The sequence below is a fragment of the Humulus lupulus genome, chromosome 2, assembly GCF_963169125.1.
Source record: "Humulus lupulus chromosome 2, drHumLupu1.1, whole genome shotgun sequence".
In the NCBI taxonomy this organism is placed as follows: Eukaryota; Viridiplantae; Streptophyta; class Magnoliopsida; order Rosales; family Cannabaceae; genus Humulus; species Humulus lupulus.
This window is the reverse complement of record NC_084794.1, coordinates 29,041,455-29,066,987: the sequence shown is the minus strand read 5'-3', so window position 1 is coordinate 29,066,987 and position 25,533 is coordinate 29,041,455. Positions and strand designations below refer to the sequence as shown.

The 25,533-nt window shown below is 39.2% G+C and overlaps 1 protein-coding gene across 4 annotated transcripts; it reads right to left on the bottom strand.

Annotated features, from left to right (window-relative positions):
* Window positions 1–7,818: 7,818 nt before the first annotated feature.
* LOC133817586 (glutamate receptor 3.5-like) lies at window positions 7,819–13,641 on the bottom strand. 4 transcript variants are annotated; one of them, XM_062250140.1, is made up of 7 exons: window positions 13,514–13,639; window positions 12,391–12,851; window positions 10,076–11,415; window positions 9,594–9,871; window positions 9,145–9,176; window positions 8,608–9,020; window positions 7,819–8,520 (listed from the first exon to the last, which is right to left on the bottom strand). In XM_062250140.1, the coding sequence occupies exons 2-7, from the start codon at window positions 12,785–12,787 to the stop codon at window positions 8,071–8,073; spliced, it is 2,910 nt and encodes a 969-aa protein (XP_062106124.1). In that variant the 5' UTR covers window positions 12,788–12,851; window positions 13,514–13,639; the 3' UTR covers window positions 7,819–8,070. The 4 variants fall into 4 exon arrangements, with proteins under 4 accessions (XP_062106124.1, XP_062106122.1, XP_062106123.1 ...); XM_062250138.1 differs by having other exon boundaries at window positions 13,406–13,635; XM_062250139.1 differs by lacking the exon at window positions 13,514–13,639 and adding an exon at window positions 13,064–13,200.
* Window positions 13,642–25,533: the final 11,892 nt, after the last annotated feature.

Below are 25,533 nucleotides of genomic sequence, written 5' to 3'. Positions count from 1 at the left end.
TTCCATCATGATGTATCTGGGGGCTTGGTATTGAAGCTTCCTAGTTGCTGCCCTGTCCGTGGGCAGCTCCCCGGTTGTTAGGTATTGGATGATGGGTCCAATCCAGGACGTGGAGTAGTCTATAGCGTTGATCGTGGGGGCTTGAATACTTGGTGTGGGGAGATGGTTGATTGGGACCAGCCCGAGGAGTTCTGTCTCCGCATCCGTGGACAGTTTTTCCAACGTGTCTGCAAACACGTTTTGTTCTCTAGGGATTTGGCGGATGGAGTGTTTCTTGAAAGATTGAAGTATCTCTCACATCCGTGTCACATAAGCTGCCATCTTTTCCCCTTTTGTTTGGTATTCTTCCGAGATTTTTCTGACAACCAATTGGGAGTCGTTATAGATCTCCAGGCTTGCGGCCCCTACTACCTGGGCTAAGCGCAATCCAACCAACATGGGCTCGTGCTCGGCCTCCCTGTTCTACACATTGAACTGGAATCGCAGAGCGCTTTGTAACTAGTGTCCTTGTGATGACAATAGGATGATTTCGGCTCCTGCTCCATTTTCGTTTGAGGCTCCGTCTACGAAAACCTTCCACAAAGGTACCGTGGGATCGATGGGATCGTCCTCTTCAGTGATCCCGGTGCATTCCACGATGTAGTCGGTCAGGGCCTACCCCTTGATTGATATTCTGGGGACATACGCAATGTCGAACTGACTCAATTCCATGGCCCACTTCAAGAGCCTTCCTAATGATTCAGGTTTTTGCAACACTTGTCGTAAGGGTTGGTTGGTCAGTACTCTTATGGCATGGGCTTGAAAGTAAGGCCTAAGCTTCCGGGATGCGATTAGTAGGCAAAACGTCAATTTTTCTATCAGTGGGTATCGTGGTTCCGCACCTAATAACCTTTTGCTTACGTAATAGACCGGGGGCTGGGCCTTTCCTTCTTCCCGTACTAGCGCGGCACTGATAGCGTGTTCAATCACGGCCAAATAGAGGTACAACGGCTCTCCATCCACCGGCTTTGCTAATATTGGCAATCGGGCCAGATGCTCTTTTAATCTTTGGAAAGCCTCTTCGCATTTGGCCGACCATTCGAACCTTTGGCTTCCTCGAAGGACGTTGAAGAATGGGATGCATTTGTCCGTGGCCTTTGAGTCAAAACGGCTCAAGAAGGCTATCCGCCCTGTCAGGCTCTGAACATCTTTGTGCTTCCGTGGCAAGGGCATGTCAATCAATGCTCTGATTTTGTCTGGGTTAGCCTCTATTCCCTGGTAGCTTACTATGAAGCCCAGGAACTTCCCAGACACCACGCCAAAGGTGCATTTCTTGGGATTCAACTTCATCCCATACTTTTGAATGATTGCGAAGGCTTCGGCCAGGTCATCAGCGTGTCCTCCGGAGGTCTTGGACTTGACCAGCATGTCGTCGATGTAGACCTCCATGTTCCTTCCTAGCTGGGCTTGGAACATTCTGTTGACGAGCCGCTGATACGTGGCTCCGGCATTTTTAAGTCTGGAAGGCATGATGACGTAGCAATACACCCCCTTGTCTATTTGGAAGCTGGTATGTTCCTGGTCAGCTACATGCATAGAGATCTGGTTGTAGCCTGAGTAGGCCTCCATGAAGCTTAAGATTTCGTAGTCGAATGTTGCATCCACCATCTGGTCGATCCAGGGTAGCGGGAAACAATCTTTAGAGTAATCTTTGTTGAGGTCCGTGAAGTCGATGCAAGTTCTCCAAGTCCAGTTCGGCTTAGGCACCAGCACCGGATTGGCTAGCCATACGAGATATAAAGCTTCTTGGATGAAGTTAATCGAGTATAACTTTTCAACTCCTAGTTTGAGAGCTTCTGTCCTTTCCGCCCCCAGGGGTCTCCATTTTTGCCGGACTGGGGTCACGCCCTTGTCGATATTCAAGGCATGGCAGATGATATTGCGGTCGATCCCGGTCATATCTGAATGAGACCAAGCCAGAACATCCTGGTTCTCTTTTACCCAGGCGACGATGGCGTCCCGGACGTCCACATTCAGGTTCTTCCTGACTTGTATCACCTTGGTTGGTTCAGAGTCGCTGATGCACACCTCTTCAATCTCTTCCATGGGCTCAAGTGCACGGTCCGCCCCTACCCGTGGATCCAGTTCGTCTTCTTCCCGGACCCTATGTCTCGCTGGGGGAGGAGGATGGACTGGATCAACGTTTTCCTCAAGAGGTTCGTCGCGGACCATATAAATAGGTCAGGAAGACATGTGGTAACACTTCCGGGCGCTCTTCTGGTCTCCCCAGACTGTTCCTACTCCTCCGTTGTCGCAGGGAAACTTCATGCAGAGGTGGCAGATGGAAGTGATAGCACTGAAGTCGACAAGTGCGGGTCGTCTAAAGATGATGTTGTACGCAGTGGGGCAGTCCACCACTACGAATGTACAAAATTTGAACGAGCCTTGGATCTTGTTCCCCAGTGTTACGGGTAGCTAGATCTTCCCCATTGGGAGTATCAAATATCCATTGAACCCATAGATCTGGGTTGGGCATGAGGCCAGATCTGCCTTAGTCAAGCCAATCGCGACGAAGGCTGGCTTGAACAAAATGTTGACGGAGCTTTCGTCGTCCACCAATACTCGGGACACCATCTTGTTAGCTATTTGGGCATCAATGACTAGAGGATCATGATGCGGGAAGTGGACGTTGCGGGCGTCGTCTTCTATGAAGGTGATGGGGAGGTTCATCAACTTCGGGCGATGCATCGATGCTTGGACCAAGGCGCATACCTCTTGGTCGTGGTCAAGCTTAGTGAGGTAACGCTTCTGATCATTCCGAGACGATCCCCCCAGATGTGGCCTGCCCGAGATGGTGGCTACATGACCATCTACTCGCGGGGGCGCGATTCCGGAAGGATAGGGCATTCCGGGTTTGGGCGCCTGCATAGTCAGGGCCCGCTGAGGGACCTATGCTCCCAGGCCCGTTGCGTATCCTCCCTGGGGAGGAGGGTACGCTCCAGGTGCACCCGGGATTGTGGATTGTCCGAGACCTGCTGGCATTCCCGGAACATCCACGGGCATCCTGACCCATTGGTGGAGATGTCCCAGCTTGATCAAATTCTCGATTTCGTCCTTCAGCTGCCGACACTCTTCAGTCATGTGGCCCACCTCCTTATGGTATGCGCACCACTTGCTGGTATCCTTTGAATTTTTTCCCCCTTTGAACATGGGGGCGAGTTTCCAGTAATAAACCGTCCTCTCCGTAGCCAGGTATATATTTTCCCTGGTATCCACTAAATTGGTGTACTCTGAATACTGGGGCTCGTAGCCCCTCTTTCCCTTCTTAGAGGGCTCGGACTGGTCTTGTCCTTTCCCCGATCTCTTTCCCCAGGAGGGGTTTAAACTTGCCTCAGTTCCCCCCATTTGGGACGGCTGGACCCCGCCGGGAGCAGTGCTGTATCTGACTAGCGCCACCCTGTACCCGAGCAAGGGGGTAGACTGGGCTGGGGCATACCCAGAAGATGTAGGACCGTAGACCGTGGGTGCGAAAAAATTCATTCCAGGAGTCCCCGTCGATCCCAGCGCTATCGGGGGCGTTAGATACTGTGGGGCCGAATATTGCATCCCGTACCCCGGAAAGGTTTGGGCACTTGGCTGGGGAGCCGGCTTCCATCCGAATGTCTGGATTCGGGCCTCCTCCCAGTTGATAAAGCCTTGTGCCCTCCTTATGAATTCTTCGAGGGTGGCCGCCTTACTGCGCTGCATGTCGTCCCAGAGGGGGGACCTGGCCCGGATCCTGGACTGCAGGGCCACCAGGCGCTGCCCATCGTCCACCTTGGCTTTTGAGGCTTCCTTTGTGAAGCGCTAGATATAGGCCCTCAAAGTCTCAGTGGGGAGCTGTTTAATGTTAGCAAGGGCACTAATTTGCATATCCATCCTCATGGCGGCCATAAATTTTTTGCGAAACGTCGACTGCAGTTCGGACTAGGATTGGATGGATCCTGGCTTGAGCCTCTTCCACCATTCCTCCGTAGGGCCATCTAAAGTAATTGAAAAGCAAAGACATTTGCAGTTGTGGCAGACGTGGGCTACAGTCATTAATTGATTGTAGCGCGATAGATGGTCTCTGGGGTCGGTGTTCCCAGTATAGGCGAGCAAATTCAACATTTTGAACCCCTTGGGGAGCACCACATCCAGGATGTGTTTGGCGCAGGGTTCCTTTTCCTCTTCTTTGGAGTCGGAATCTCCTCCCTCCTGTTTACGGACCAGGCGATCCGTGACCTTTTTTAAGGCGGCCAGTTGTTCCATGAACTTTCTGGCCGTACCATCATCTAGGGGAACCCTCTCGTTCTTCCTGTCGTTGAGATTATTTCTCAAATCACCCCCTTGGGGGCAAATATTTTCCTTGCAAGCCCGCTCCTTTCGAGCATTCAACCCGTTGCGCAGGTCTACCCGGGACGTGTCATCCCCTGAGCTAAGGGCGTTTGGCTCGTCAGGCTGCGGGCGTCCTTGGTGAACTTTATTCACAAAGGCGCTGGGGTGGAAAAGCTGCTCCCGTCCAGTCTGCCTAGGGGCAACTCGGGGACTAGTACCCTGCGAGCGCATCCCTTACGGATGATCCCGTCCTGGGACGAGGCGCACCTTCTCTCTCCTAGGGAGCGGCTGGGGGTTGGCCCCTATTTTCTGAACGGGAGGAGTTTTCCTTTCGGGGTTTGCTTTTCCCTCGGAGTCGCCCACTTTGGCTTTCCCTTTCTCTTGAGCCAGGTTAGGTAGGTCGTGTTCAGGATCTTGTCTCGGAGGAGGGATCGGTCTCGCATTTTCGGGCACGTTATTCCAAGCTTGCAGGGCAGATGGTCGTGTTCCTGGAGGTGGAACAACTGGAGGACCGGCCGCCAACCCTTAGGCGGAAATGAAAGCTTACAGGGCCAGGAGGGATTCTTGCATCTGGCGAGTGGCTTCTTTTGTTCAGCTATCTTGGCCTCTTGGTCCAGGACTTGTTGCCTTAGTTTTGTCACCACCAAGTCCTCCTGGTTGGGGTCTACTTCTTCTGGGATCGCCGGATCCTCAACTTCATGATCATGGTATTCCCCCTCATTTCCCTCCTCTTCCTCGTAGTAATCTTCCTCATAATCTACCCCATCTTTATAGTTCTGTGACTCATCAGGTTGTGGCATCTGATAAGGTGCATCCTCAGGTTGATTCTGAGGAAGAGGTTGACTAGGCAGTGGCTCTCCATTGCCTTGTTCTTGGTTAGTAGGGTCGAAAGTGGTGTGCCTTGTGTTCACCATTGTTATAGATATCCGATATCTTTTCTCAAAAAGCTTTCCTCAATCTCTCAATGAAAGCACCAAAATGTTTACCGAGTTTTTTGGAAACTAGAATTATAAAAGATAAGAGAGCTTAAAAAGCAAAGAATAAAGATTATCACACAAGGAATTTTACATATTTGGGGCGTTAAAGAGCCTTAGTCCACGAGTCAATTGTATTAGAGTTTTTAAGAGCATAAGTAATGAACTCTCTCTGAATTTGAGCAGAGCGTATGCTTATCAGAGAAAAATTTGATCACTTTCCTAGCGCACCACTGTTCATATTTATAGGCAGGTGAGTGCACTGGGTTTGGGCCGGACTAATCCGGGCCCAATAAGAGTATAAACATTATTTTCTCTTGATGGAGGCTTAGTACAAAGGATTTTAATATATAAAATGCATTAATCAAGGCCCATTGGTCCAGCCCAAGCGTAACCACACTATAAGACTAACAACATAATGCTGCTTCAATCTAGGTCGCGAGGGCTTCGAGGGAGATTCGGGGGACAGGATCTGTCAGAGTAGTGGCAGTACAGTTCTTAACCGACGGCGTACATTCCCTATATAACCTCTTCTGCAGGTTAGATATGGGGACACAACTCCACATTTCTTGGGGTGATGTCAGTATCGGGGACACCTTATCACACCCAACCTAGTCACCCGGTCCAGGTTCGTTTGCTAACATCCCTCTTCATTTACCAGGGTCCTGGTTCGTTTACCAGAATCCGGGTTCATCCATCGTCGTCCCGGTCTAATTTTGGACTTGGGAGCCATGACCTCTTCATTGCATCCCAGGAGACACCGGAGGAAGGGTCTGGGAATACGCAACATGCCAATGTGATGGTCCTGACTTTTATTCTGGGATGCCCTTTGGGTTGTACCGAGCTTCGGGCCGCCAAAGCTCATTCCGTCTGCGTTTATTGGGTCTGATATGGGCCTTAAGTCCGTTTAGGGTGGCCCATGGATTCAAAATGCGGATCCGTACACTTGGGTTGTCTTATTAGAAACATTAGATTTTTGTTATATATCTTTTCATGTGTATGTCTAGCTCATGTGAAACGTAATGGTAATATATTTGCTCATGGTCTAGCTAAATATGCATTTCATATAAAAAACAAAGGTAATTGGTTGGAAGAAATTCCACCTATGTAGTCCCTAATTTTCATCAATGAGCACTTTATCAATTGTAGAAAGAAAAAAAAAACAAAATGTATATAGTGCAAATATTCTTTCTGTCCTTTTCTTTAATCCTATTACTCTAATCAGTAAAGGACACACCTTCATTATAAAATCATTGTACCGCCTTAAACCCTACCAAACTAAATTGGTTATTTAATAGTAGATTCTTGGTAGGTGTGACTACAAATTTCTGAATCTTAAACACGCAACAAAAGGGGGAGAACTTTTCAATAAAAAATGTACACCCAAAAAAGTGTGGAACATTAATAGAACATTATATATTGTGGTTATAGACACCTTGGCTTCTTATCAAGTAAACTTGATTATAATAATTAGTTCTACAGACATCAGTTAAATAAAATATTGAAAATCCAATTATAAAGGATAATATCTTTCAAGTTTCAACATCAAATTATAAAAGAAGACATGCACACCTCGACAAAGTCTAAAAGTTTGAGAAAATAATTTCTTTTTGGATACAAGATATTGAAGAGAAAAACCAGGCCGAAAAGATATTTCATCGTGTTTAACACTTCATATTAGCTTTAAAAAAACACTTCATATTAGTACAAATGAAAACCATAACATATAGTTTACTATATATATGTGTGTGTGTGTATTTATGTGGTGTGGCTTAAGGTTAGGAGGCATGTCAACACCAAGAAAGAAAACTCTATTGGATTTTGTGGTGGTGTAGGATAGAGCAAGAACAGGTCTACTCTACCCTTTGAAAAGTCTTTGGCCAAGTGAAAGTTAATATAGGCCAAGTAAGTTTGGGCTTGTTTGGCATCACTTCAGTCTTTGGTTTTGAGCTTAGAGAATTACTCAAGCTTTTTCATATATTAAACTCAAATACCTATAAAAAGAGCTTCTATTCCTAAATATTAAAAAAAAACTCCTCTAAGAAGTTGTGCCAACTACAACCTTAGTTTGTTGGAAGCTATGTGATGAGTTTTCCAATAAGCCAAATACAAATTTTAAAAGAATATTTGCGGCAAATAATATCAAATCTTTTTATATAGTTACACTTAAATATTAATATAATTTTTTTGACCGGAATCATATAAAATCTACTTTTTAATATAGTGGTACTTAAGTGTAATTATTAGCAAAAATTTAATATTATTACCGTTTAATTTGGTACTTAAGTACAACCATTTACCAGGATTTGATATCATTGCTGCAAATAACCTAACCTTAAATAACAAAGTAATCCTGCTATAATCTGATCATTGTAATACTATGTTAAATAACCAACTGTTCTAAATCAACAAAATACTTGTGAAAGTCATAATGATTGAAAGAGAAAGATCCATTGTGGAAAACTTTCACTCACATTTTCAAGAAAATTTGTGGTCCAAAAGAAAGACATGAAAGAAAATATATATATATATATATAAATTTATCTACATTAGAGAAAAACTCTATTTCTTGAATTAGAAAGAGGAGTATACAATGGTCCTGAACTGGGATTTCAAAGCTTTTAAGTTCCTCTCTCAGTATAACAGTTTTATTCTATCAGCCTAATTGTATCAGGGGAAGGATCAAGCATGTATAACAGTATAACGAGATTTGTTCAAACGGCGTATTGGCCTTGAAGAGAATTGGCAACCCAAGATTTACTTAGGGAGCTGAATTGAAGTGCACTTCGGAGCTTGGACTAGCATGATTTTGGTCACTGCGATTTCGCTTGAGAATCTGCTTAATCTCTGCTTCTTTTTTATCTACAAAATCAATCAAGTTCTTGAAACTAGTTGCTCGAATTGTCCGTCTTGGAGTTCCAGGCACAACCTCTTCCGGACCTACATCACCCTCAGGGACAAATTTTCGGTACTGACAACAGATTTTGAAGGCGAATGCAGTAAGAGCAATGAAGCAGGCCACCCCGGAGATAAGAAACAAGCCCCAGAAGCTAGTGAGAGATAGTCGGTTAGCATCTGTATCATCGGGGTTCATCGTGCACTCCTCTGTTTGAAGCCATTTCTTACGAATTTTCTGGAGATCACCATTCTCGGAGAGTTGAAGAATGGCAGTAGATAGGTCAACTGCAAGAGGAGAGTCCCTTGGAAATGCCTGAGGAGGCAAGGAAACAGAATTAGTTTACAATATTGAACCTTACTGTATTTACATGCATTGTTTTCAGATATAGAAAGTACTTACAAATCCCCATCCACTTTTTGTAAACTCCTGCCCTACAGCTCTGTATTGACACTTGGTACTGGCCAAGAAGGCCTCAACGTATGGAAGCTCGTCCACAATGGCACCTACTCCACCAGTAACTTTTGGCCCAAGCCTAAGAGCATAACTGTATGCTTCCTGGTCTTTTAAATTGACAAGTCTAGATTCTGCAATGTTGAGCTCATTAGTGAGATACTTCCAAGCGAATGATCCATCTTGAACGCCAATAGGATCATTACTCGATATCAAGGAGTCTATCCCTTCAATTCTTGATGTCAGCTGTTGCACTGTGAGGATTGATGTCAAACTAGCTGTGTAACTTGAGTTGATAATCAACACCACAAAAAGCCATATGATGAGTACCAAACGCCCCAGCGTACTAACGGTGTTCTCTCCTGTGTAATGTGCAAGCAGGGGATCATGTTAGTGATCTAATATGATGTTGAGAAATGTTTCTTGGTGTGTGTAGGTCGAGAAATGTTTTAATGCTTTCATGTAGACTAAAAATGAAGTACGTACTGTGTGAGAAAAACATCGTTGAGAAACTAAACCTGAAAGGCAGAAACCAAGGTCAGTAAAGGTACTCCACTAATGGCATGATATCAGACCAAAGCTAAAAGCTATATCTAACTACATATTTTTAAAGCATTTTTTCTGAAACTTGCATAGTACATGTTCATGCATTCATTAAAATCAACCAGACAACTTATTTGACCAAAGCCTCTTTCTTCTCAAGAAGGTTTCTGCTATACAATGCAATATTGGAGAATTGTACAGCATGATCTTCCAAGTGAGCAAGCACATCTGGAAAATTTCACATGTTGCTGGTCATTTAGGCACCCCGGCCACAACCAGTTCCATTGTGCATTTAAATAGTTTCAAAGACAACATCTGAAGTCTTAACTGAAATAAAACACTTTTGCAAATCCTTGAAACAAATAAGGATAAATAAGGTAATATGTACTAACCAAAAAATTGTCATGAGTTGTTTTCTCGGTGGACCACGAAACTCGTGATTAGACCTATGCTCAAGAATCCAGACAACAGCACCCACAAAGAGAAAGAAGCCACCAGTAACAATCCACATTGGCAAAGTAAATGGCTTGAGGAAAGCCCATGGACTTGTCTTTGCCTCTTTGACAGGAGCAACTACAACAAGTCCTGATTCCAAGTAAGGCTGCGTAAAATCAACAATCCTTGTTCTATTTGTAGTAATTGTAATATCCCCAACAGCAGCATCATATTTCTGTTAAGAAAGCCAATCCAAACCATCCCCATCAAATTATCAGATAACAAAATTTAGTTAATGTGAAGATACACAAACATATGCACTTATGCAGGTATTTGTGTAAGATAGTGTATTAAAAATAGTTACTACGCCAACTCTGCTCTAGGTAGGACCAATGAAAACCACCAAGTTAACAACTACATTTTAATGCCAAATACTCACATTTTCTGCAACCATACGTACAAGTTCTGAGTACTCAGGATTCCTCTCACCCTTTCCAAACAGCACATATTGCCGTGGCACAGCATAAGGCAATAACGTTATGGCAGCTTCAAAGATATCGATGCAGAATCCTCTAACCCCCGGAGGGTTCTTGTCTATAGCCACAAAATCTTTGTAACTAACTCGATTAGGCACTGCAATTCGCAGTGGCTTTCCATTGTTGGGAAATATCCATCCTCGAGGCGTCTTTGCTGTTTCTCCTGGCCATATAATGCTGTAAAGATGTTGATTGCTGGTAGAAATATTGGGAGGCGTTGAATATACGATCTCTGGAGTGACAATTGACAGACCAGAATAATTTGTCCAATAACCAACCCTACGAGTACCAGTTCCATCAATGTTTAGAATATCATATGCCGGATGAACTAAGTTTTTATCCGTATCAAATTGAATCCTGCCACTCGCACCTGTGAAGTTCATTCTAAGGATAGTCTTTAGATATTGGGAGCCTCCATCAAAGATGTGGAGTGATGATAAGCGCAGAGTGCTTCTGTTTGTGTCTAGCAATTGTGGGTCTTTAGAGAATGATATTTTCCCACCTTCATTAAAAAATACATCAAGTGCACGGGCTGCTAACCAAACTGAATCATAGGCATAAAGAGCATAAGAATTGAAACCTGAAATTCCATCATGTTTTAGTTTGTCCCACCTAGACATAAACTTTTTCTTAAGATCAGTATCTGGTGTGTAATGGCGAAGAGCAACAACCCCTTGTAAAAAATTCATTATGTTAGGGTCAGGTAGTTGTAATGTATCCAGATGAGAAGGAAGCCAGTCTGTTGCAATCCAAACATAGCCAGTGCCCATCATCCCTATAGACTTAGCAACAGAAAAAACATTCAAGCCAGAGTCAGGGTTAACATGTACAACATACACCCGGGATTCCATGAGGTTTACACCAAGTAACAAGTCATGGATATCACTTTTTGAGGCTCCAGGAGAAAAAGCAGCCTTGTAAGAGATTTTTCCACGCTTCTTTGCCAAGGCATCACCCAATACAGAAATCCCATTTCTGCCATAATCATCATCAACATATATGGCAATTACTTCTCTCCATTGATGATAATCCACCAAATCAGCTACTGCATACATCTGGAAGTAGTCATTCTGTGTAGTACGAACAAAATATGCATACTGCATTGAAGAAAGAGTAGGGTCTGTCGATCCAAATGACAGAAGAGGTACATGGAGTTCATTTATAACATGGGACATGACATGAGAAATCCCAGAGGACTGTGGGCCAATTGCAGCAACAACATCATGTTGAATGAGCTCCAAAGCTACAGGGGTAAGAGTATAATCATTAGACTTCTTTCTGTAGAAAATAATAGAGGCAAAGCTGATAATAAAAAATGATCCAGATAAATCTTTTCCCCATCCACAAATTGACAGGTATTGATTGCCAGTGAGAATTTTTAATTATCACCGCACATTAAAAGGGTATATAAACAAAACTCAAGTTCAGAAAGAATATTTAGAAGACCAAGGAGTCACAATGATCAGACCTTTAGAGAAGGCATTGAAATCAAATGCTGTATAGCAGTAGAAACTCTAATTGAATTGTCAATCCTAATGCTACATTTAAAACACTACAGTACCAAAATGCCAATATGTGACATGGTAAGCCCCAAGACTACATTCTGAAACAATAGAAGCATTGTAATTTTCCAGTAAAAAGTCAACTGGGGAATCAGAAGGAAACTAAATGCAAAATTCAGTCATATGAATATCTTGAGCCTATCCATTGCACACAACATCATAGGTCAAAATTTGAAGAAGGCCTCTTATGCTCAAATGATCATATATACAGAATTGACATTCAAATTACATTCTTACTAATATTCAATGAGAACCAATAAATATCATTCAAGGAAAATGACTGGTATAGCATAATAAATATCATTCAACTTTCCAAGGCAAATGACTGATAGCATAATAAATATTAAAGAAAACATAACTTCAATTTTTGACAAGTTTAGTATTGTAAGCATGAATAGTAAACATAGCAAGTATGAGCAAATTACTATTCTAGCATTTCAAGACAAAAACCGTAAGTAGTATTGCCAGTATGCTCCATAGCTAACAAAATACAGTAGCATTTTTATAATGAAAGTTTAAGCTTAGATGCATTAGAAGGCACTATGGCCTAAAATCTGAACTACCAAATGTTAATTTCCTTTTTAAGTTGATTCTTACTAATCTGACAAATACAATTCCCTTCAATTAAACCAAACAAGAAGAGTTAAAGGAATTACCTTCAATAGTTCCAAGAAATTGACTACAGTTGGTATCTTGAAAAACAGCATTCAACTTCGTTCCACGAAGGATGCTTGGATCAGAATTTACATCCTCAATGGCAGCTAATATCGCTGGTTTAGCCGACCTTCCAATAACCGAGTTGTAAGTGAACAAAGCTCCAATATTCACAACACTCGGTCTTGAAGAAGAAGAAACACTACTATTTCCAGTACCAGCCATTGGATTTGAAGAAGAAGAAGAAACACTACTATTTCCAGTACCAACAATTTGATTTGAAGAAGAAGGAACAGTAGAATTGTGAGTCGCACCCATTACTTGTACAGATGCCCACAAACTGAAAATCAAGCATACAAGACCATGGCTAGGCCTGTTGACCCAGAAGAAGACCTTCATGGCTGAAAGAGCTTCTATAGTAAAACTAGTTGATTCTTCAGCTCAACCCAACATCTGTTCTAGACTGCAAATATCAGAAAACGATGTTAAGATGAGGAATAACAGTAAGAGAAAATTATGACAGCTAAAAGGGTTCTTCAGATTCTTAAGAACCCATATGGAAATGCAAAGATTTAAGCTTGAACATTGACATATTCATCAGCAAATGTCCAGCCCAGAAAAATATATGAAATAAATAAATAAAAGGAAAAAACAAATGAAAACATATATACCCACCAAACAGTTAGGATCCAAAATCAGATATATGCAGCCATGAATACCAAACACCTATATACTGTGTTGTTACCACCCACATGGGAACACTATATAAGAAGGATTTTCAACGAGGGTATTTTAAAAAAAAAACAAAATAAAATCCCCTTCAATCAATTTTTATTGTAAGTGTACCATCATAGCCTACTCAAGAGAATGAAGCCGAAAACAAGATTATAATAAAGTAATAATTATATATAAAATTTGGAAAACTCACATGTCCAGATAAAGAATAAGTAATAAACAACTTTAAATAAGTCAGAAGGGAAGAAGCTTGGTAGATTATGACATTTAAACTAGGATTACCTTCCAAAGTGAAAGCCAAATTAAGAACAGTTAAAAGGGTCATTTGTGTGTGTGTATGTTCAAATATATATATATATATATGAATTATGATCTCGGAAGAGGTCTCACATAATCAGTGAACTGAGAAAAGCAGAGTCTCAAGGCTTGAAACAGTATTAGCCAGCTCAAGAAAAGAATTATTCTCTCACTTTCACTTGTTGTGAGCTGTGATTTGCCCAACTAGCTAAGCTTTTTCAGTTAATAGGCCTTTAAAGTCTATATATATATATATATTTAACAAAAGATTGTCTAAATATTATTTAATTAAAAAAGGAAGAATTAAGCCTTTTTTTAATTAGTACAATTAGAAGGAGGGTTTTAAAATAATGGTGTTGTGGGTTCATTTCCATATATGGCCTTGTGGTTCTTAATCTCATTCCCCGTACACATTAATTAAGCCAAGCTCTATTTGAATTTTTAAATTACTGAATAGTTTTTCTTCAAGAAATAATATATTTAAAATAAAATTAAAGGTGTAAACCTTGAAAGATATAGTAGAGTAGAGTAGTGATGGGATGGCTTTGTGGGAGTGGGGCCCCATCTCCAAGAGCTGTGGTGAAACAAGTCATGAAACATGTGGCCTTATCTTCTCTACCACGAGTGATAATACAACACCAACAAGGCAACGCAGCAGCCCATCCTTTTTTTTTTTTTTTTTATTATTATTATTATTATTTATTTTTGTCTCAATTAGGACTCTTAACTATGTATGTGTTTATTATTTTAGTATCTCTCTCTCGCCACTAAAAGAATTATTTGATTTTAAATAATAATTTGGACAGTGCTACAAGTTTCTTTTTTGGCTCATAGAACAACCAATAGTACTGCTCGTTTTATGGCAGCTTTGTCTTATAACACTTCGACTTCTCCAACAAGGATTTTCTTCTTGTTGCAACGCGAGCACTGACGACTTACTGGAATGATCTTATATAAAATTTGTTATTTTAAAAAAAATTAGATATAAAATAATATTTTTTTAAAATTTTTGATTGGGCCGGATTGCGAGTTCTTACAGCACTCAGAAGAGAAGATTAAGTAAAGTAGAAAATTGTCAAAAGAACATTTCATCTAATTATCTATTTTATTTTATTTTACATATTATCATAGTAAATTTCTTACATTTATAAAATTAATAATTCTTTTAATAACATCTCTCTCATCAATCATCATTCTTTCATATTTTATATGATTTATAAATTTAAAATATATAATATTTAAATGATATATAAAAATGTTAGAAAAATGATATATATAAAATTAGAAGTAAAATAAAAATAATTATATTTTAAAAAGTACATTAACAAAGTCATTAGGAGTGCTCTTAATAGTGATATGTCTCTTCTTTCTTTAGATTGTTCTTTAATGTATTATGTTTGTACGTAACATCTAAGTATTTAAGTTAATTTTTTGGAGTAAAAATATTTTCCATTCATATTCTTGCGCAACCATTTGTTCCCGCCGTTAAGTTCTGCACATATAAGTGAAAGTACCCAATTAAAATATATTTCTAGAAAAAATATTCAAGTTATAGACATATTTGAGGCCATGTATATGAGTGTAAAAGTGTTAAAGACGTTTACATATAAAAGATATTTTTGCCTCAAAAAAATAACTTACATATTTAATTACTATAAATATAATAACTTAAATATTTTCACCACAAATAATAATAATAATAATTTGGACACCCGCTATAAAATTTGAAAATTTAAATTTAAATTTTAGGTACAAAACAATTATCAATTAAGTTTTTTATTACAATCATAAAGTTCAAAACATTTATCTAGGGACAATTCATTAATAAAATGGTGTCCTCCAAAATTAATATTAATTTTACATAAAAGTTAAATATCTCGATTGAATTTTTATTTTGAACTTTTTGTGGCATTTTTTAATTAGATTTTTTTTTATTTAAAAACTAAACGTCTAGGTGGTATCATAATAGATTTTATATATATAAATATATATATATATATATCATCCACGTTCTAATAAGTAAGAGATGTCATTAATATATAAGTTTTTTTCTTTGAACTTTTAAGTGTAGGTAATTATTAAATCAAATTAAATTAATGTCCCTCTAAAAATAGCATATTACAATAGGAACTAGACTTGGGGAGGTAGCTTAGAGAATACTGGAGAGAGAGAGTGAGTGAAGAAAATGACAAAAGAAGAGGACCCTCCATAATCCAGGTCCTGGTCCTATTTAATTTATTTACTATAGTGGTGGGTTCCTCTATAATAATAATAGAATGCTGTTTATTACATAAATTTTTATTTATCCCAATAGATTCGATACTTGGATAACTTACAGTGAGTCTGTGACCATTCAAATCTCTTCATTTCTTATTTTATTTTATTTTAGTTAATATTATAATTAATTAAATGCAATGTGCAGTAGAGTACTGTACTGCAGTCCTTTCTTTTTCTCTTTTCAGACCAATTAATATCATTATTAATGTGCATGTGTGATGGTGAATATCGAATGTCTAAGACTCAAGATACATATATTATTTTTACCCCTAACAGAAAAAAAGCTTAAGTCACGTGAGCTAACACGTGCTGGGGTGATCTTATTCTATGTCACTATTACTTCTAATTATTTATATCACATAATTCAACGTACATTACCAGAAAGTATCATATAATAAACACAAATCTCTTCTTTCTATCTTTTCCTCTTTTTGGACAACTATGTATTAAACAAAAGTAGTTATTGTGCCAAGAAAAAACCAAATTTGCTTAATTATGTGATGTGATAGGCCATAGGTACCCAAGCAAGTACAAGTATACATTGTGGTGTGGAGTAGAATAGAATAGAATAGAGAAGCTAAAATATTAATTTATGAGATATAAAAAAAATTATAGATGTGAGATTATTGGAAACTTTGTTTCTTTACCAAATTAGTTGGACATATTAGGATATCTAAACCTAAGGTTTTTAAGAGAGAACACTATTCATGTTTCTTTAAGAAAAATTATGCATACATGTTCATGTATGGGTTGGGAGTTTTGTTTTAATTAATTAGTTTATTTATTTATTTATTTTAATAATCGTTAGACAGTAATAAAAAATTATTTCAAATACATTTTGATGATTTCATGAAATGTAAATTCAAACTTTGGAATTGATGCAAATTTCAGATTTAATAACAAAAAAGTATGGGTAACCAAAATAGCACCACGAAGTTCATCATATGCACTTGAGTAAATAGAGAACTACTAAATAAAAATTAGAATTCAAATTTGCTAAGAAAAAAGAACATAATGAAAACTGTTAAGTGGTAATTTTCTCACCAAATAGTTTGGGCCTTGTGTGAGATTTTGGAATTAGGAAATTATATTTTATATGAGATTTTTTAATAGAGTTAGGAAAAATGTGACTTTTTTAAAAGAAAAATTAATTTATGACTTTTTTTTTTAAAAAAAAACTCACTTTTATGAGTTTAGTTTCTTATATTTTTATATAAAAGTTTGTTTATGCCATAATTTTACTTTTAATCAAGTTTTATTAATTTGAAAGGGTATTTTGTAATTTGATTATTTTTTTTAACTTATTTGATTTTTTTTATATAAATTTTATATAACTATTTTTTACATTAAATTTCTCCATGGTTGTTTTACAAAAAAATTATTAATTTTTTTGTAATATAAATTGTGTTTATTATTTTATTTTTATTATAAACATTTTTTTTTATTGTACGTTTTTTTCAAAGTCTGTGTAAGGTAATCAGTTACTTAATTGATTTTTCACAATTATGTAAAAAAAAAATCCTATAGCTAGGTTAAATAACATTTATCCGGAGGGGAACCAGTTACTTGTTTGATTTTTCACAGTTATGTAAAAAATAGTCTTAGAGGTTAAATAACATGTATCAGGAGGGGTAACCATTTATAGTGAGATGAGTAACATTCTGCCATAAGAGAGGTAACCAGTAACCATAAGAGGGGTGGCGAGTCACTCATATTAGAAATGAAAAGAAACATCAAATTTGAAGGAAAAAAATGAAGAGTAAGTATGATTTAGTAACCAGTTACCATAAAGAACCCAGAAATATACACACAAAGAACGTGAAGGTAACCAGTTACCACAGATCTGAAGATAGAAAAAAAAATAGATCTGACAATGAACCAACCTCCTCCCTCGCCTCCGACCACCACTAGAACCCCCCATCCCCTGCGCGCAAAACCCCGTCGCAACCCCAGCCATCCCCATCGTTTTGTGCAGCTCCGAGCACCACGAATCGCACTCAGCCCAGGCACCACCCTTCTCCCTCGCCTCCGACCACCACCAGCACATCACTCGCCTCAGCCTATCCCTGTCGTTTTGGATTTGAGGGCTCATGAATGGAATCGCACAGAGATGCGCAGATTAGGGTTGTGTTCGTCGATGGCGCGACTAGGTGTTCTTGGCTGGGTTTCACGAAGGTGCATGCCTAAGGTGAATCACAGGTGGTGAGGATGGGTGGCCAGAGATGATGAGGCAAGCGAGTGGAGGACAATGGAGGTGGCGGCTAGGGAAAAATGAAAGAGAAGAGGTGGCTTGGCTGATGACAGGATATGGACTCAAGTTTTAAATTAGGAGTTTTTGCTATGTTAATTACCATAGTACCCCTCATTTTGCTGATTTTTTTGTTTGATTTTGAGTTCCAATAAGTGATTAGTTTTCCCATAAACTGAGTTTTTGTTAATTAAATTTTCCCATACAAATTAAGGAAAGTTTAATTCCCATATTTTTGCACATTGATGGCTAAAAAGCCATATTTTTTAAAAATTCCCTTTTGGAATTGGTAGTTCAAGTTGGGTCCTAACCTAACTATTCAAGCCTAAGATTGGGTGCCTCACTCACAATGCCTTTTGTCGAACCTCAAGGACATGATTGATTAGCGGTCACTCTGAGGTGGTCTCTTTGGCCCAGGGTAACCCAAGTTGACCTACAGGTCTAGGTTTGTACCCTTATGAGGTTAATGGCTCATTACTATCTGATCTGGAAGATGATCTTAGGGCCAACTGTTTGGAAGGATCAAAACAAATCACAGACTATTGTAATTGAAATAATCAATTAAAATATATACAAACAAAGAAGAAAACTCAATGAAAAAATATTGGAGAATAAATGTAACCCTAGAACATGAATTTGATTAGGAAAATTAAATTTGAGAACCAAAAGGCTTGACACAGTTGAGATTGTTGTCCAAAGTCTCTATTCTTAGTCTTCCCTTATGAATTGCTTGAGGCTAACAATGGTGGAATAAGAATGTGATTTACAAGCCTTGAAATTCAACAAGTCAAGCAAATCTTGATGAATTTCTAGAAGAAAATTAGTAATCTTGGAAAGCTAGGGAGAGAGGTTATAGAAAGAAAGAAATGTGTGATAAATTTCCCAAAAACTCTAAATGACCCATTATATAGTGTAGGCACTATCATTAGTGTTAACCAATGAGATTAGAGCATTTTAAATTTAATTTTGGAGCCAAAAAATGCACCGTATGGACATCTCATATGCGATGTGTTGCCCCTAGATGACGATGCATTGCCTATTCGAGGTTTTGGCGTTTTTCGCCTTCAGGCAACACAATGTCTGAAAGTCTGCCTCAAGTCTCCAAAAAGTATCTTAAACACCTCCAAATGCTCCCAAACTTTTTGGGCACCCTTATATACCCCAAAGTATCACTTTGGACCTAAAATTATAATATTTAGATGCCTATAATAAAAACTCAAATTTCACATCTTCATTACGTGAAACTGTTAGGATTTTGCACCACTTTATGAAAAGTCATTCTCATGATGTACTTAACCAATCATAACATTCCCCCACTAGGTTAAATACAACTTCCATCTCTATCTCAAATAGTATTGGTGCATAAAATAAAATATCTTTTGATTTGAACTTTACCTTAGTGAAAACACAACAAGATTTTATTGAAATACTTGGTAGTCTTAAAAGATTGAACAAATTATCCCTAGTGATAAAACCGATAATGTCTCACACACCTTCACTTAACTACTTATGTTTTCCATCTTTGCACACTGAGCACTTTATTATGGTCTTGTTCTCATTCATTCATAAACCTTCCGGAGAGAAACTCAAACCCTCATGAGAGGCGGCACCACCTATAGGTTCACATAGGTGAAGTTCTTACAGCATATTTGCTACCTTTAGAGATGTGTGTTGCTCTTCAACTAAACTTGATTTAAAAGTCTTAGGCTTAACCCTCACACCCGGTAGCAACTAACACTAATCACCCTAGATGGGGCTTACAATTCGTTTAGTGTTATTAACTATTCACTTATCAATGACTTGTTCTTACCCATTGAACTCTAAACTCAATGTAAACGAGCTTTGAGTTGGGTTTCCATCACTGGTGAATCTATTTGTAAATAAATTTTAGTCCTATCCATCTAGTTGTAGAACTAACCAAATCTCCCCCAAGATGATTGGTAAACAAATATGCTAAGTTCTCACATGATCTGACATGGGAGATTGATATGATTCCTCCTTGAATTAATTGTCTCACATAGTCATGTCTTATACTTGTATGTCTAGATTTCTCATTATACACTTTATTATATGATCTAGCAATTGTGGCTTGATTATTACAATGTATCGATATCGTTGATACATCAACCATTGTTAATAGTATCTCCAACATGAGATCTCAAAGTCACTTGGCCTCTTTTCTAGTTGCCGCTAGAGCTGTAAGCTCAGATTCCATGGTTGAGTGAGAAATACACATTTGCTTCTTAGATCCCTAAGAAGTTGTACCCCCACCAAGTGTTAATACACAACCAATTGTGTTAATACTCTAATTGAACCATTTTTCTTCCCCCGGTATTTTCATGTTTTTGACTTGAATTGAATGGTGTGTTTGCCTCTTTATTATTAAGTTTTGAAATAGGAAATAGATAGTAAAGAGATTATTGTTTTTTCTCAAGATAATGGTCCTTGAAAGAAAAGAGAAATAAACCTATAAATCATGATTGCAATGTAAATAGTAGGTTGAAACCATGGGGAGGCACCAGGCATGGGGTAGGTCAGTGAAGCAAGTGGACCTCTGGCCTCTACTAGCCCACATTGGTTGCGAGGGGTCAACTGAATCAAGAACTGAAACAAGCATCATGGGTGATTTCACAACTTTCAATTCCAATGGTAGATGAAGTACCAATTTGGTCAGTCACTCCGGTGAATCTATCCTATCGGTGGGGACAAGGTTGTAACGTCCCAAATTCCCTAATAAGAATTAGTGTCTTGATTAGGGGGCCAGGAGGGCAATAATTGGATTAATTATGTGTGTATGTGATATTACGTGCATTTTTATGATTGTATGCATGATTATATGAATTATGTGAGTTATATTATGATATGACTATTATAGCATGTGTTAGGTGTATTAAGCATGTATGTGGACCCGTTTCTTATTGGAATGGTATTTTCGTAATTTTGACCCAATGATGGAATATTTGTAAATATATGTGTTTTAGGATTGAGACCACATTATTATGTGGATATATTTGAGTTATTCGGCACGAGACGATCCTAATCGTTAAGTGTTTTACACCACCTTGTGCAAGACTACTTAACCATTATATTTAATCAATCTCAACAAATAGAACAAAAGATATATTGAAGAAGAAAGAAGATAACAACTCTCACTCACACCACTAAAGTGAAGAGTAGATGGGGATCACTAAACTTGAACAAGGTTCTAGACCTTAGTCCAAAAGCTTATTTCCCCTATTCTCTTAGCACTATAGGATTCTCAAAGTGTTTGGAAATAGCTCTCTGAAATTATCAAGCCTTGTATATTTCTAACCAAGTGCTGAAAATGGATGGAAAAACTAGTTGTCTTTCAAGTGAACAAATGTCTCTGCTTATAGAGCTTTTGATTACCATTTGATTTTCAAAATTCATTAACCCCCTTGAATGTTACTGTAACGACCCAAAATTACTAATAAGGCTTAAGGGCCTTGATTAGTGTGCCGGGAAGGCATAATTGGAGGTTATGGGAATTAATGGTGAGAAAGCATGTTTATGAGTATCGGGTAAGCATTTGGGCCCTATTTGGCTAGTAAGGGCATACTTGTAATTTTGGCTGTTAGGGCATAAACGTGATTATTTGTGATAAACTGTTGAGATCACATTATTATGTGGATATATGTGTTTGCAGCTTTCGGCACGAGGCGATCCTAGGGAGCAAGTAGCGGGAAAAAAATCACAACGGGACCCGATACTTGACTTGGGGCAAGTCAAGGGGTACTTCGGGTGTTAGGTGGTAATTTGGGTTATCGGGTTATAGAAATAAATAATCGGAGATATATTTGAGGCTAGGAATCCTAGGTGGGAATACAGGGGAATCTTACCATTTTGCCCTTGGGGACGTTTTCGGTACCCCGAGCCCAAGGATTGACTTGATTAAGTTAGGATAGGTTAGACAAAACTTGGAAATTGGTGGAAACATCAAGAATCGACCTTCCCCTCTCCCTTTTCTTCTCTCTCAAGTAAAAACTACTGAAAAATAAGGGGATTAGCTTGAAACACAGGGAATTGAATGGAAGATTTGGAGGATTAACTCAGTGGAGGCTAAGGAATCTAACTAGAAACTAAGGTAAGCACTGAATTACATTTTTGATCAATTGATTATGTGGTTTTGGGGCTAAGTTCTAAGAGTTCTTAGGTTCTTAATTTCAAAGTTGAATTAAGGCAGAAAGCTTTGGTGTTAGCTCAGTAATTGCTTTGAGGATTGAGTTTTCAGTGAAGGTAAGCTTGAATTTATGATCTAATGTCTGAATTTTAGTGTTTTCTTGACTGGTTTTGGGGTTCTTGAGTGTGTGGGTTTCAGAAATTAAAATGGTGTTTTGATGGGTGTCTAGACTAGATTTCTGCTGGCTTATGTTACTAAAATCATGCAGGAATGCTTGTGATAATTGGAGTATGTTATTGGGATGATTATGAGAGATTTTGAGTGAGGTTTGAGAGTTGAAAGTGGTGGTTTTTCTGGGTTCGAATGGGTCGGGCCGCGGCATAGTTCTTGGTGAGCCGCGGCCCTTTGAAGCTGATGGGTGCTGGAGAAGGAGGATGAGCCGTGGCATGGGGCATGTAGAGCCGCGGCCCGTGTCTATTTCTGGGCAAGGTTGAGCCTCTGTTTGGGGCCGTGCCGCAGCATGGGGACACTTGAGCCGCGACCCTTAAGGATATTTGTGTTTTTGGGTTTAAAAGCATGGGAACTTAACCTAGGGTGCTCGGGATCGATCCCACTACCGTGTTTGGTGGAATTCGATGTCCCGGAGGCTAGAACTCTATCCGGAAACCCTTATACAATTATTGATGGAATCCTTTATCATGGTTGTGACTAGGTGTACACTTGGGCTCGGGGCAGGATCGTGCTCGGGGGTCGTCTTTCCTAATTAAAGCACTTGGATTTAAAGGTAAGAAAACTGCACCTGTATATGTGGATAGGATGAGACTAAGTGTTCCCTATATTTGTATGCATTTCTATATGATTGTGATAAACCATGCGAATATGTTGGGATTGAGAGCTCCCTATAATTGTATGAATGTCATGAGGTGGTATTATGCTATGGGGACATGTGATGAACGGCCTAAGGGTGCCGAAATCAATACTTGCACACAAGGCGCGGCTCAGCCACTGGTAGATGAGGATAACTTATTAATCACTGAGCTCGGTTAAGCTGGTCGGAGTCAGTGGGTATAACACTGGGCTTGGCCTAAGCAAGCCATAGACAGTGGACTAAATAGAGGGTGCGGCCTACGGGCGTCAAACCTAATTGTTGCTTGGCATGTATACCATTGTTAATTTGTTATGTATGATATGCTGAATATCTGGAACCAGATCATTGATTATTGACTGATACCTTGGATTGAATGAATGCAATGGCTTGCTGGGTAATTGATTAGTGTCTTGTAGATCATTTGGTTATGCTCTGTGAATTACTTAGTTGTTAATACTGATTATGCTATGATATTATGTTTTCTTGTTGGGCCTCGGCTCACGAGTGCTACGTGGTGCAGGTAAAGGCAAGGGTAAGAGGAGTTGGCCATGAGTTGGAGAACTCTGGGGGTGAGGTGTACATTGTCAGCTGCTCGGCCGCCACAGTCGAGGGATTGTACAGGGATGGGAACCTAAAACGTGTATTTTGCCATTAGAGTGGCTTAACTATTTATTCGATTTGGAAATTCAGTAATTAGACTATTTAAATCCTGATTTGGGATCCCATGTACCAAACATTTATTTTAATGAAAATTATTCATTTTTAACCAAAATATTTTAAACCTAACCTGTTTGTGTCATTATATTCACATTTTTATTTAAATGACTTGATTAGAAAGTCTCGCAATATTTCAAACACACAATGTAACGGTCTTGGTTATCCAGGGCGTTACAACTTGGTATCAGAGCGTCCTAAGTTTAAGGGTTCCTGGAGATAGGCTAGACATGTGCACTCACTGCTAAAGACAAGCTCGACTCAGGGTTCTGTAATTGAATATATGAGACTATATGTTTAAGCTTTTGATTGAAATATGAATGTATTATGTTGTATGACTATAGGGAGCATGAGAATTGATAGGACCTGGCCCTTGACTATTGTGTGATGAGATTGAGGCGTGCTGATTAGCATGGCCTCTGCATGTGAATGAACATTTGGATAATGGCTTGCGTACTGAGTGTATGTGGTTAATTTCTTGAATTGAATTTATGTGTTATACATGTTTATTGGCTTGTAGGAAGTATGACAGAGTGTGAATATACATGGTAGTAATAAATTTGGTAGCTAAGTGCGTAGAATGGTGGATTATGCTTTATGTGTGCATGAATATTGTGGTTATTTGGACATGGATGTGGTTTGGTTCGGAGTGTGAACCTCAAGGCTGAGGAGTTTAGTCAGCAGTGGCGGATGAACTCAGATTGTTTACGTCTAGAATGGTTAAGTAGACCTGGCATTGTATTACAGGAGGGTTGCAGATGATAGTTGGGGTTGGCAACCTCCATCTGCCCTTGAAAGTCGCAGAGATGTTCGCTAGCATGTGAGTAAACGGTGTTGGTTTAATATCAGGATATAGACAGATAAAGAGTACTAAATGGAAGGCCTAAAAGGCGTTATCCTCTGGTTTGAGGAGGAAAGTTTGGGTTTGCCTAAGAATTATTTAGTGGATGGGCAAAGTTAATTCCATCCTTGGGTATATGAAGATGAGATGTCAAAAATTAGGAGTTACGCTAAGTACTTGTGGCAGAAAGATTCCAGGAAATGGTATTCATACTGAGATATTGGCATGATGGGTTGGGAATAACTCAGATGGTGATTTGATAAAAGAGGTTATAGAGGCATAGTCTGAGCTGCGGAGACTATTAGGCTTCTAAGCTTGATTTAGAATGATAAGGTAACGACAGTGTATATCAGTGAGTTTTGTGAGCTGGGTAATTCGGTTTGGAAATTGATACAGGTGGGTGTAGCTAGAGAGGATGACCCATATAAGGATTAAACTCTGGAATAGTCCAGAGCATCAGGGTCGCACCAATGCATGAGATCTTCATCTGTGTTTAGGCAGCAGTGAGGGCCATGTTATTTGAGATCTGTGGAATGAGGTATAGAGCATGAATGTCGTAGGACAAGAGATGCAAAAGACAGTACTTCCAGTGGTAGAATTCAGTAAGGATAAATTCTTAGTTATCGAGGTAGAAGAACCCCAAACAGTGCTATGGCACCTAGTTTGGATAGGAAGGGGTCTGATTGTGAAGGTAGTCGCCAGGATGGTGACGGGAACCAATGAGGTTGTTTGGTATGCACCTGAGGCAGAGGACGCCACCTAGAAGGATGTCAGGTGAGGACACGACTTCTACATGAATGATTTGATATGTTAGGATGGATATCCCATGGTTAGGGAATGGAAGACTGGAGTGCCTTGTTACATTCAAAGCTCGAGACTAGTTCCTCGAAGATGATTAGTTAACTAGATAGTTCATGTTTCTAGTTATGTAACGAGCTGGAAGAGTTCAGTGTTGAGAATGTCCCAAGAGAGATTCAGACATAGAGAATATGCCTCAAGGGTACTGTGCGAGAGGCTGAAGATA

What these genes read in the sequence shown, in the direction of transcription:
- LOC133817586 (XM_062250140.1), bottom strand. Translation starts at nt 12,787, where the DNA reads ATGAAGGTCTTCTTCTGGGTCAACAGGCCTAGCCATGGTCTTGTATGC. An exon ending in CAACTCATGACAATTTTTTG is followed by an intron (nt 9,177 to 9,593) that starts GTTAGTACATAT and finishes TCTGCCTTTCAG; the next exon opens with GTTTAGTTTCTCAACGATGT. An exon ending in CAAAAAGTGGATGGGGATTT is followed by an intron (nt 8,521 to 8,607) that starts GTAAGTACTTTC and finishes TTGCCTCCTCAG; the next exon opens with GCATTTCCAAGGGACTCTCC.